The 12,917-nt window shown below is 40.9% G+C and overlaps 2 protein-coding genes across 2 annotated transcripts; both read left to right on the top strand.

Annotated features, from left to right (window-relative positions):
- The first annotated feature begins 194 nt into the window (after window positions 1-194).
- phgdh (phosphoglycerate dehydrogenase) lies at window positions 195-7,393 on the top strand. The gene is made up of 12 exons (XM_086267258.1): window positions 195-487; window positions 2,268-2,419; window positions 2,507-2,572; window positions 2,671-2,725; window positions 2,914-3,012; window positions 3,099-3,231; window positions 3,323-3,471; window positions 3,571-3,723; window positions 4,600-4,738; window positions 5,005-5,132; window positions 5,227-5,449; window positions 6,157-7,393. Exons 1-12 carry the CDS (start codon window positions 350-352, stop codon window positions 6,309-6,311), a joined length of 1,590 nt encoding a protein of 529 aa, XP_086123384.1. The 5' UTR covers window positions 195-349; the 3' UTR covers window positions 6,312-7,393.
- Window positions 7,394-8,851: 1,458 nt separating this feature from the next.
- klhl23 (kelch-like family member 23) lies at window positions 8,852-12,700 on the top strand. Its single transcript, XM_086266343.1, has 4 exons — window positions 8,852-9,268; window positions 9,489-10,718; window positions 11,790-11,942; window positions 12,022-12,700. Exons 2-4 carry the CDS (start codon window positions 9,494-9,496, stop codon window positions 12,330-12,332), a joined length of 1,689 nt encoding a protein of 562 aa, XP_086122469.1. The 5' UTR covers window positions 8,852-9,268; window positions 9,489-9,493; the 3' UTR covers window positions 12,333-12,700.
- The last annotated feature ends 217 nt before the right edge of the window (window positions 12,701-12,917 follow it).

Raw genomic sequence — 12,917 nt, 5'->3', positions numbered from 1 at the left:
AGGAGGCTGTTGCTAACCTTGAACCAGCACTACGTGTAGTCTTACAAACCAAAAGCCAGTATTAGCCTCAGTTAGAGTACTTCTGCACTTTTATTTTGAATGCAGGCCATTTCCAGGATTTCCAGTATGCATTGTTCGGATTTGACTTTCTATGCTTTGAGAGCTGCAGGCGGATCCACGTAGAAAGGGGGCGTCTTAGATCAGAGACGACCATTCAAAACCGGCAGAAGGAAAAAAAAGAAAAAGAAAAAAGAAGCAACTCCCCGATCCATCCATCCATCTCTTCTCCCAGATCACTCAGCACCCACCGGTGGCCCACCAACGAGCGACCCGCAGAGAAAACACCAAGATGGCCCCGATCTCCATCAAAACCGTGCTGATTAGTGAAAGTGTCGACCCTCGCTGCAAGACGATTCTGGAGGAAAATGGCATCCGAGTCACGGAGAAGCAGAACATGACTAAGGATGAATTAATCGCGGAGATAAAGGTAGTAATGGCACTCTGCGTTATATTGCGTGATTTCTTCACATGCACCCGCTGTCGGGTTTATTTTTTTCTTCCTACCAAGCAGGTTTCTATAAAGTTTAGTCTAAAGCCGCTTTCGCTCTAATCGGTGCGCATGTGCCCCTGCACGCCTAAAAAAGTTTTTGCGGACTAGCAGCCGGCATTTTTTATTCCGTAACACAATTCAACCTGACACGTGTAATTAAATGATCCCGGCAGCCAGTTAAAAACTGATTTATTCGGTTAGTACCGCCCATTGTGAAGCTGATGCAACTCATTCGTGGTGTTGTGACTATTGCCGCACGGTCAGACCTCCTATCTGCTGCAAGTGCATCGGGCGGCCATTGATTCCACTTCTACCCCCAACCCAAACTATTCCATCAATCCCACATTTTCTCCACAGAGCCAATGTGTGTATGTCTAAGAATATGTGAACAAATTCAATTTGTCAGATTAGAAATAATGAGCTGTTCTCATGTAAGCTGAATGGACTGTACAGGGCTGGCTCTAAAACTTCTGGTGCCCTAAATGACATGAGGCCCCTGCAGGGGTGTCTTAACATTATTGTACACCCTGGGGCTGTGAGCCTTTTGGAGCCCCCATAGTCCAAAATGTATTTATTTTTAAAAATTTATTTTAGCCTATTCTCAATAAACATTTCAATGTTGAATGACCATTGGATGGCTGTTTCTCAGCATCTAGTCTTAAATTTAAAAAAAAAACATAGCTCTGAGATGAAAATGGACTGGTTGTGTTGCTTAAATAATGCCTGTACATCCTTGTTGGGCTTTCTAGCAAGAAAAAGCTTCTGTTCAAGAATTTTTAAATGATTTATTATGCTTTTGTCCTCTAGAATAAAATAAATCAAGAATATACACCACAAGGGTAACACAAAGTGTTCATCTCTCACACTGAGCTAACTGATCTAATAACTGGCTGCAACACAGGCTAATAAATCACCATGCAACAAATGGGATAGAATTTACATGAAGATCAACATAAGCGGCTTAAAAGTGTCCTTTATAGTTAATAAGAATAACATTTGGTAATAGTAGTGTGTGTGTGTGTGTGTACACGAACCAGATGTTGTTTGGCACTCTGCTGACAACTATTTAACAACGTTATCAGTCAGATGTCATTTTGCAGCATGATCAGTTTTGAATGCTGCAGTTTCAACCATTAAAAAAAAAAAAAAATCTTTACGATCTTTGTTTTTTTGTTTGTTTGGGGGTTTTTTTGCTTTTTAGTCTGTATTTAGACAAGAAAGTGGAAAGAAGAGAGGGAAATCTGAGAGCAGGAAAAAGACACACAGTGAATGGTCTTGAAGCAGATTCAAACCCAGAACTCGGCACCTGAAACAACACCTGTCTGTGTCATGTCATGGCACATGACATGACACAGACAGAGATATAAAATCACATTTTATTGTGGAAAAAAGTTATTTGCATGGTTAACAGGTGTCCCCCTGGCAATGGGAAACTATAGAAGTCCATGTTACATTGTAACAGGGGAAAAAACCCCACTATAACCTGTCTTGTAACATTTCTGGTTGAACAGAGGTAAATCATTTGGCATAAAACAGGCCAAAGATCAGTGTTAGAAATGAGGAATTAATGAGAATTATTTAGTAAGTATATCATATCCTGGCATAGGATTTTTGACTGGTTCACAGTTTTTATGCTGCTCAAAATAACTGACACCCATTGACTCTGTGTGAACTATTGGGTGTATTTAAAACAGCTCTGCTTCTTTCTGAATCTCAGGACTATGATGGCCTCGTGGTTAGATCTGCAACCAAGGTAACAGCTGATGTTATCAGTGCTGCTAATAATCTCCAAATTATTGGAAGAGCTGGGACCGGTGTGGACAACGTAGATGTTCCTGCCGCTACCAAAAAGGGCATTATTGTCATGAAGTAAGCCTCCAGTTTAAATGCAGATTTTCTTCACTGTGCAGTTCCAGTATACCACTGACTTTACTTTATAACTGTGTTTTTCTGCAGCACGCCGAGTGGCAACACGATCAGTGCTGCTGAGCTGACATGTGCTCTGCTCATGAGCCTCTCAAGGCAAGACGAGTCATGTCATTTCTGAACAATTGCCGAGAAGCTCTGTGGTTGTAATTGAAGTGCAGTAATATTCCATTATTACGTTGATCTGTTTTCAGAAATGTGCCACAAGCAGCGATGTCAATGAAGCAAGGAAACTGGGATCGCAAGAAGGTAAAAGCATTTTCGCTTGCTCTCCAGTGTGCTGTTTGAACGGCTGTTTGCACTGGGAGCATCAAGCCATTACTGTTGCATGGTTGGCTCCATTGTCCACTCAGTTGTGAATAATCAGATGGGACACTTGGATCTGTGTACTTTGAGATTTTTGGAGGTGGGTCATTGTTTTGCTTCCGATTTTTCAGTTCATGGGCGCAGAGCTGTACGGCAAAGTGCTCGGAATAGTCGGACTTGGAAGAATAGGAAAGGAGGTCGCCTCGAGGATGCAGTCATTTGGCATGAGGGTCAGCATATGATATCTGCTCACAGTTACTGTGATATTTAAAATAAACAGGCATAAAAAGATGACAGGTTGTTTTCTCCTTAACAGACTATTGGCTATGATCCAATCACTCCTCCAGAGGTGTCAGCCAGCTGGGGAGTGGAACAGATGTCTCTGGAGCAGCTCTGGCCCCAGTGTGACTACATCACTGTCCACACTCCCCTGTTGCCCTCTACTGTCGGTGAGCTAAACACCAATCATATGTCGGTCGATTATAACGGTGGCGCAAAGTCCATCAGCAAGATGTGGAATTTCTCTTTGATGTTCCCAAGGTCTGCTTAACGATGAAAGCTTTGCCAAGTGCAAGAAAGGCGTGAAGGTTGTGAACTGTGCAAGAGGGGGCATCATCGATGAGGAGGCTCTGCTCAGAGCCTTGGAGTCTGGACAGTGTGGAGGAGCAGGCCTTGACGTCTTTGTGGAGGTTTTTCTTTTTGTCAAATTGATTGATTGACTTTATTTTTATTAAATAAAGAGATGTTGTTGCTTAAATTTCACATTGTCTTTATGTTTTTGGCTACAGGAGCCACCTAAGAACCACTCACTGGTGGAGCATCCCAATGTCATCAGCTGCCCTCACCTGGGAGCCAGTACGAAGGAGGCTCAGGCTCGCTGTGGGGAGGACATTGCCCTGCAGATCGTGGACATGGTGAAGGGAAAGAACCTGGTCGGAGCAGTAAGTCCTACATGCTCGTCTTAATACTGTGTTTAAAAAATAACTCCTCAGACCAGAGTTATAAATTTGCTAAAGGGCTACTGAAGTGATTGTTTGGCGGATTTGTGTAAAATGAATCGCTAAAGAAGCCTAAATATTCTCAAGCTTCAAAAGCATCACTATCAACAAATCAGACTTCATACCCACAGTTATCTGTACAGGAAGTAGTGGACTGTTTTACAGACTGCCGTGCAGCAGGTCAGAAGAAAACAGGAACCTAATGGATATCACAGCAGTGGTTATTAGCTTTCTTTGTCAAGCCAGGCTTTCTGCTTCGGGTTCTGTCCACACTTGCCATAAAGTGGGAATTTGATGCATCATTTCACTTTTCATCTGCACCAAATGGACAGCAGAATATGTCAAGTATTATCAGATAAGCAGATGATTATAAAGCTGTGAAGAATATAAAAAATAAAACTGCAGCGCTGTTTCTGGAAATAAGACAAGCGAGCAATGCTCGCAGAAAACCGTCAGTCTCAGGAATTTGTGAGTTAAATTTTTCTTTATTTCTTTTACTCCATGTGCCGTCAGTGCTGCAGTTTATTTTGAATATGACAGCTGCACATTGGACATCTGGAGCTTTAAAACTGATATATTTTATTGTTTGTTTAGTACAAAAAACATAAAGCAAACAGTGGTGATACATACAAAGAAACAGAGACTGAGCAGGAAACAGTATCAGTAGATAATCCAGTTTGATCACATTTGGAGGGTGTTGGTAAAAAAAATTATAAAAAAAAAAAAGCCCTCAACTAAAATAAATAATTATAACCTTTTTTTTAAAAAAAGAAAAAAGAATGATTTTGTAACAGATTTTAAACTGTTCTCCTTATGCAGGTAAATGCTCAGGTCTTGGCTAGCACGTTCTCCCAGGAGTCGCAGCAACTGATTAAACTCGGAGAAGCCGTTGGATCTGTTCTTCAGTCTTTCAGCGCGTCTAAGAAACCATTCAGTCACGTTCAAATTACTACACAAGGTAACATTTCTGGTTTAACCAGTTTCCTGTAACCAAGCGACCTCAAGGAGAGTTCATCTCATAGGAAGGAAAAATACTAGGAAGCAGTTTTTCCTCCCTCTGCTGGTGTCACAGTGAAACTGTCCAATCAGTCGTGTGGGTTAATAAGCTATTATAGGAATATCATTTCTGTGTAATTTCTTTTGTCTTTTTTTTTCTAAAACAGTTTTACTTTAAAATATTTTGCCTATAATTAAAAGCTTTTTGCACTCTGCTCAACAAACCAGGGGATTGCATGAAGTCCTCCACTGGTTACATGACTTCAGCTGTGCTGGTGGGTTTACTCAATCATGAATCAGGATGTTGCCCGAACCTCATCAACGCGCTGAGCTTAGCTAAGGAAACTGGAATCACGGTACACCGTCAATTTATTCAGGCAAATAAAACATGAGAAAAACAAGTGGAATATATGTCAAATAAATCTTTTTCCTTTATCTCAACTTCTTCAGGTTTACCAGGCCCACTGTGCATCTGCCGGGGCCACTGAAGGCGTGTGTAAGGTGGAGATTGCGGCCAATGGCTGCAGCTACAAAGCCAGCGGTTCAGTTCAAGGTGGAGCACCTGTCCTCCTGGAGCTGTGCAACAGTGTGTTCAGACAGCCCATCTCTCTCACTGGAAATCTGCTGTTCTTTAAGGCCCCTGCGAATCCTCAACTCCTGTCCTCACTGGCTGGTAAGAAAATGTAGACATCAAAACTATAATCTGTGAATATAAAAGATTTCACTGTACACAAATGGCCTCCACAGTCATCAAATCTCAGAGCAGGTTTGGGACATGGTTGAAGCACAGATGTGCTGCCAACAAATCTGTAGCAACTGTGCAATTCTATCATATCAATACTGGTTTGTTTCAGCACCTGTTTGAATCCATGCAACAAAGTATTAAGCGAGAGAAAAAGCAGGTCCAACCCAGTAGTGCAATAGAGTCGCCACCCTCTGGACAATAGATAGAATGCACAAACTCTCCCTCATTGTATATTCAAATGTATATTCAACATTCACAATCAGTAACTGAGAAAAGTTTCTTTTCAGTGTTTTACGAATTAATTTATGACTTCCATTAGTTCCATCAGTTTTGGAGGCTAAGGCAGTAACCTTAAACACAATATAAAGAGTCAAAATTGTTTCTCACTTCAGAACAATTAAATGGAAAGTTTAGGTTGGTGGTAGATAGTTTGCTTGTCTGTTAAAATGTGTGTCTGAAAACAAAGCATGCATTCTTGTTGTTTTTCCTCAACTGCTTCTTTACGCACATTTGTTTTTGAGTTTGAATTTAGATGAAAGCTGGCCCTGAGTTGTGAGAACTAAATTGTAACCTTCACCATGTTTCTTTTCTTTCCATTCACACCTATTTTCTCTCTTCAATTGTTCTTTGTTTAGGAGTGTTGGCCACAGAGGGAGTGGAGATTGAGTCTTTCAGTGCTCCTGCAGACCGCTCTGGGGATCTGTGGTATTGTGTGGGGGTGTCCTCTCTCTTGAGAGATCTCAGTGCCTTGAACTCCGTGGTGAAGGATGCAGCGCAGCTCAGCTTTTAAATGACAGCGCAAAGCACTTACAGAGGCACTGAATAGCATTCAGGATGTGAGATCTGTAACATTTTCAGGAGCGTCTAATATAAATGATCCGGTCTTTGTGTTTACAGCTAACAACTTGTGCAGAAGTTGCAGTTTAAAACCTGCATTTTATAACATTCCAGTGTTTAGATGTTTTTATTAACTTGTAGAAGTAGAAATTAAATAAAAATGTTTGTTGTACGCTGCTCAGTTTGTTTGATCCTCTTAAAGAAGACTTTCTAATATGAACGCCTTATATTTTAATATTTTAAAAATACTTCACTACACAGCTCGAGTTCAGTACGACAGCCCTTCAATAATTCCTCTATTAAAATGTTCAATGTGTGATTTGTGTCGGTTCTATGGGGTTCTTTTTGCCCCACTGTTATTAATTTTTGGTAAGATTACACAGTAAAGGGCTGCACAACACATCCCAGAGCTAGTGGCAGAAAGCTGCTTTGTAGGTTGTAGCAAGCAAGCAACAACACAACTTTTTTTCACATGTAAATCTGTTCCTGTGGCATCATGGAAATCTCACTCACTTTAGATCATCTCATCTCACTACTTTCCACTTCTAAATAAGAATACATTTCAGCTCATTGTCTCAAAACAGAGTAGCCAGAAATAGGCATTTACTTTCTGTAGACCTTCAGAAAATATGAGTCCTACCACATGCAGTGCATATGCTCAGTTCTCTGAATCCTTAAGCAAAGATATATTTTACTCCATCCTCCCAGAAAACCACAGTGGATGCCACAGTAGTATATTTTTCAACAATAAATAAATAAAGAGATTAAATAATGGAATCTGTGGAATCGTTGCATGAAAAACTTAATTCAATCTGTGTCCGCTGCCTAATCAGTCATGCAGTTAGTCCAGCCTACACAGCAATCTGTTTAAGCCACAGCAAAGCGCTATGGCTTGTGGTAAATGTCAGATACAACAGTCCTTCTGCATCCATATATTGGATGATGGATTTGAAACAAGCATTTCACATTTGGATTGTTCACTCTTTAACGACCTGTTGTCACTAATTTTCAGTAAAGTTGTTGTGTAATTTTGCATACCTCAGGCTTTTCTTCCTCATTTCCCTTCCTTAAGAACGACTTCTTGACAGCCACCTTGAGACGATTTCTAATGTCACCAGCAGATGGATAAACTTTAGGACCTAAAGCATCTCTCAGGTCCTGTGTCAGGTCTTTGCTGTTTTCCCCCCCTTCTTTCTTAAGAACGTGACTTTTAGATACTGTTCGTCTGCTGAACACAGAGTTTGATTTTTTTTAGGCCTGCAAGCTTTTGTTTGTCCTTTGCTTGTCCAGTTTCTTAATTTTTATTAAGGACACAGTGAATGGCATGCTGCCATATGCCGTTTTTTTGTCTAATAGCTCTTTAGAAATCATGCTGTTGTTGCAATGCCTGTCAAACTGTGATGGAATTTTTCATAGATTCAACTAAAGGAACAAATTAGGTGTTTGTACGATAAAGTGGCTAAGGATACAATTTATAATTGGTTCTTTGCTAAGTTGTCTGTTATGTGTATACACAACACTGGTTCATCCCTTGATTGAGGTGGCTTTTTATGCTTGAATGATTCATATATCAATGTTAAAGTGCTTAACAAAACAAAACAAAACAGAAAATCTCTATGAAAATGGTGAGGTACAAGAGCTGGACTGAAAATAAGTGAAAAAGCAGCCAATGTGCAAAGGGCCTTCAGAAAGCCCAGAGAGCTATCCCCTAAGACCACCTGAAACAAAATTACACGTCTGGCTCATTGGAAGCAAACTATAAAGAAGTTAGCTCAAGTTTTTTTGCACGTTAATATAAAATTAAAACATTTCACCCGTTCACACAGACTTCTGTGTTACATAAAACCGGTTATGATGTTGTAACAAGAGACAAAGTGCGATTCATTTTGAAAGTTTAATTCGATATTTTACCTCAGTTGGCTGTTTTATCAACATCAGTCGTTTGATTTATAAGTTAAACGTTCAGAAAATACTGAGTGGGACCGTCGCAGTGCTCATTTTAACAACAGTTAAACGATAGAATAAATTCATGAATAAAATCCTTCATTGGACTAAAAAGAAAAGAATCAGCATGTCTCACGGAAGGTAACTTTTTTATGAACATTTATGCAAAACAGTTGCCAGTCAAATCTCTGTCACTTAGCCATTAAGTTATGCATTGAGTCCAGTCTGCACCGCTGTCCCTTTTAATTCAGCATTAAGCGTTAAACTCTCAGGTAACAGCAGTGACCTGCCTCTCTGTTGCTTTATAAACCCAGGCGGCTTGTTATGGGGCACAAAAAACAATCTGTCTTTTAAAAAAAGGTTTTACAAAGGCTCTGTTATTACTAGTTCTAATGCAGTAATATTGTTTCATTATATATGATTTGCTGAGATTAACACATATTCCGTCTCTGCAGCCCTGTGCTGTTAATCCTCGTTAGGATTAGCTAAAGCCTTTACCGCACTCGAATTGGGTTCAGAATACCATGGCAACGCCAAGAATGGTCGTCGTCGTCTTCCCTTTCTCCTTCTTGCGCCCTAGTAAAAAGCGACGCTCATTTGTATACTATTTGTATTCTGTTTGTGCCTGCTGGGTGCACAGAAAATGTGCCGTTCGTGAGCGCGTCACGAGACTGTGGATGGATGGAGGTTATATTTAGACTCTGAGAGAAAACGGTGGGGTTGGGTGATTCCTCTGAAGGAGTTTTGTCAAGGACCCGCTGTTTGAGACTACAGAGCAGAGGAGAGGAGAAGAGAGGAGGAGGAGGGGGTTATGGACGCTGCGCACAAATACCAAAATAGGATCGAGCTGCCTGCCTGCGACTGTCCTGCGTGAGCTAAATTGAGGCTCATGTGTGGTGGAGACGGGAGAGGACAGTGTGGAAGGAGAGACAGAAAAAAAAAGCTCGAGTCATTCATGGAAATAGGGTGAGTGGTAGTCAAGCAGTGTGTCTGCTTGGATACATGGATTAAAGCGTAAATGCGAAGACTCTTCTATGACCAGTCACACTGCAATTAATTATAAATGGGAATGTGACGCCTCGGTATTGCTTTGATGTTCGCCAGCCCTGTGTGTGTGTGTGTGTGTGTGTGTGTGTGTGTGTTTGGCTTACATTAGACACATACTTTCTCCATCTCTCTTTTCTAGATATCATGTCACATAAACAAGCCGAAATCTACACATATGACTTCTGTGATGGTGACCATCCGGCAGAGCTCCTGGATGCGCTCAGGCACTTCTACATTAGCGGGCTGTTTACCGATGTCGCTCTGCAGTGTGGCGAGTCGGGACAGGTGTTTCACTGCCACAAGGCGCTGCTGTCAGCCCGCAGCTCCTATTTCAAAGTCATGTTCACAGCTGACATGAAGGAGAGATCAAACAGCGTCATCAAACTGAGCGGCATAGACTACGGGGTGCTGGGTGCTCTGGTGGACTATGTGTACACTGCTCAGGTGTGCATCACTGAGAGCAACGTACAGAGCCTGCTGGAGGCTGCAGACCTGCTGCAGTTCGTTCCTGTGAAGCAAGCATGTGAGGAGTTTCTCATTCGCCTCCTGGATGTGGACAACTGCCTGGGCATGCACGCTTTCGCTGAGCTGCACCTGTGCCCTGGGCTGGAGAGGGAGGCACGCAGAGTGATGCTGAGCAGGTTCCCGGAGCTCATTCAGCAGGAGGAGTTTCTAGAGCTGCACCCTGAGAAGATGAGAGAAGTCTTGGCTGTACAGAGCCTCACTGTGCAGAAAGATGAAGTGTTGATAGATGCTCTCGCCACATGGGTAAACCATGACTTAGATAATCGCATACACCACGTTTCAATTATGCTACATTCCATCCATCTGGATCTGGATGAGATTTACTTTAAGACCACGTTAGACGTGTATAGACAATACTTAAAGAAGAATGATGGGAAATTGAAATCTATAATCATCCAGGCTTTAAGGTCAAATGGAAAAGAGATACCTGCGGCTAGAAAAATGTCTGCCAACATGTATATCATTGGAGGGTACTATTGGCACCCTCTTTGTGAAGTCCACATCTGGGATCCTATCAGCAACACATGGGTGCAAGGAAAGGACATGCCCAACCATGCAAGAGAGAGCTACAGCGTCAGTTTACTTGGTGCAAATATCTATGTGACAGGTGGCTACAAGACAAACACTGTTGAGGCCCTGGACACTGTTTCAATTTATAACTGTGACTGTGATGAATGGACTGAGGGCTGCCCCATGATTACAGCCAGGTACTACCATTGCTCTGTGGCGTTGCACGGCTGCATCTATGCCATCGGAGGCTACCGGGGAGGAGCTCCAGAACGAGACACCGAATTTTATGATCCGTTAAAAAAGAAATGGTTCCCTGTGGCCAAAATGATCCAAGGTATGCTGAAATACTGGGATTGTGTTATCTCCAGGGCTGAAATGATGAGCAGGATATAAATAAATGAAGGCAGAGGAAGCAGTTTCACCACAAGGTCCATTTAGTGGAGTTGTATGAGTTCTTTATGGGCTTCTTATAGGATGAAAAGCTGTTGTTTAAAACACATGGTCATAATACCATCTGCTGATGAAGATCATGTGATTTTTTGACTGAAAGCTCCTGAGCAGTTCATACATGGAACTTGTTGTTTCTCAGTTCAAGAATGAGCATTAAAATCAAATGTCATTATATGTTTTTTTTAAACAGTATCATTGACAATCATTTATGTGACTCATACCATTTACGGTAGCAGCTATTTATTATATGTTCTGCACAGAACAACAAGCCGACAGAGTTCACATTAAGAATTGTATCCACCACCCAAAGGGAGCGAGCAGGCAGCTAACATTACAGCTCAACAGAAGGAGACACCATTAATGTTTAGATAGTGTCACACTGTTGCGAACTCATGCTTTTCAGCATGGTTAGATGAACTGTGGGGGTATAGCTTAGCAAATAATTGAGTAGTTCATAACTGAAACTGCTTGAAACAAGGTTTGCAGATTTTTGAACGACTAGGCCACAGTTTCTGCGAAAGCTGCTGAGTTTTTCCAAACAGTGCTTTGATAACCAGATGTCAAGTGCCAGTTATTTCCATTTTATTAAGGAAAAACCAGAATCTGATAGAGCTGATATCTACTAATCTGAACAACTCACACCAAAAAGATTCAGATGGATAAATGGCACTACAGGCCAGAGGAAAAACATGTAATTTTGATTTTGGGTGAACTGTGCCTTTGCACTGTGCATATATATGTATATATATATATATATATATATATATATATATATATATATATATATATATATATATATATACATATATATATATATATATATATATATGTATATGTATATATATAACTTTGTATGAATGAAGTGATAAAACACATACTTAAGGTATCATCTTTTTTACGTGATAGACAGTTTGGAGTGTTCAAGTGATGCTTATGATCTCTGTTTTCTTTGAAGGTGTAGGAAATGCTACTGCGTGTGTAATGGGGGATAAAATCTATGTAACCGGAGGTCATTATGGCTACAGAGGAAGCTGCACCTATGAAAAAACACAGGTGTACAGACCAGATGTCAACGAGTGGAGCATCATTACAATAAGTCCCCATCCAGGTATGCGTGCTAAAGCAGACCAAACAGAAGCATGAGTATATTAAATGCTGTTTTCTAAGGTGAACTCCTCTCATTTCAGAGTACGGGCTGTGTTCTGTGTCTCTCAACAACAAGCTGTATGTGGTGGGTGGACAGACGACGATTGCCGACTGCTACGACACAGAGAGAGACGAGTGGAGACCGATATCGGTGATGAAGGAGAGGAGGATGGAGTGTGGGGCCGTGGTAATAAATGGTTGTATTTACGTAACAGGTGGATACTCGTACTCCAAAGGGACTTACCTTCAAAGCATCGAGAAATATAACCCTGAGCTGGACTCGTGGGAGATAGTGGGGACTCTCCCCAGCCCGACCAGGTCACATGGCTGTATTTGTGTTTATGGTGTTTAGTGACACAAATTTTTGTTTACTGATTATTTTGTGCCAAATGGATCTAACAGTGACTCCACTGAAGAGAGCTAATATTCCACACTTCATATTTATCTCACAGCATGTCAGCCTGCACCAGATCCTTTAGGAAGCTATTTGCCAAACTGTGAATATAGTGATGAATACCAGCTTTTCATACAAAACTCAGGGGCCTCATGTTGAGCGTTTTTTGTTTGTTTGATTGTTTGTTTAAAATAGACTGAAAAGAAATGAAAAAAAGAGAAGATGACATTTTATAATCTAATAAGTATTATTTAAAAATCACACTACAAATAGACTTTTATTAGTAGAGGTGTACTAGGTTGTACCTTGATTAAATAAAGTACTAAAATGCTAATAAAGTTCTGTTTGAGTTCAGTGAATTTTATGGACTTAAGAAATTTATTTGGCACTTCATTTGTTATATCTGTTAAACTGTTTGTTAACACAAATATTAAATAACCAGTCACATAGCAGCAACTCATTGCATTTAAGCACGTAAACATGTTCAAGATGATCCCGTGAAGTTCAAACTGAATGGGGATGAAAGGTGATTTAAGTAACCTT

The sequence above is a fragment of the Aulonocara sp. 'chitande type north' Nkhata Bay genome, linkage group LG16 (assembly GCF_057382095.1).
Source record: "Aulonocara sp. 'chitande type north' Nkhata Bay isolate Kocher_YH1m ecotype deep benthic linkage group LG16, A_spYH_male_GT1.1, whole genome shotgun sequence".
NCBI classification, from domain to species: Eukaryota; Metazoa; Chordata; class Actinopteri; order Cichliformes; family Cichlidae; genus Aulonocara; species Aulonocara sp. 'chitande type north' Nkhata Bay.
Note: the sequence above shows the minus strand (reverse complement) of the source record. Positions and strands in the feature narration are given on the sequence as shown.

Bases quoted from the DNA above. Each gene is read 5' to 3' on its own strand.
- phgdh (XM_086267258.1), top strand. From the start codon at position 350: ATGGCCCCGATCTCCATCAAAACCGTGCTGATTAGTGAAAGTGTCGAC. The intron at 2,573-2,670 runs GCAAGACGAGTC...ATCTGTTTTCAG, and splicing joins CTGCTCATGAGCCTCTCAAG to AAATGTGCCACAAGCAGCGA. The intron at 2,726-2,913 runs GTAAAAGCATTT...CCGATTTTTCAG, and splicing joins GAAACTGGGATCGCAAGAAG to TTCATGGGCGCAGAGCTGTA.
- klhl23 (XM_086266343.1), top strand. From the start codon at position 9,494: ATGTCACATAAACAAGCCGAAATCTACACATATGACTTCTGTGATGGT. The intron at 10,719-11,789 runs GTATGCTGAAAT...TTTTCTTTGAAG, and splicing joins TGTGGCCAAAATGATCCAAG to GTGTAGGAAATGCTACTGCG. The intron at 11,943-12,021 runs GTATGCGTGCTA...CTCTCATTTCAG, and splicing joins TACAATAAGTCCCCATCCAG to AGTACGGGCTGTGTTCTGTG.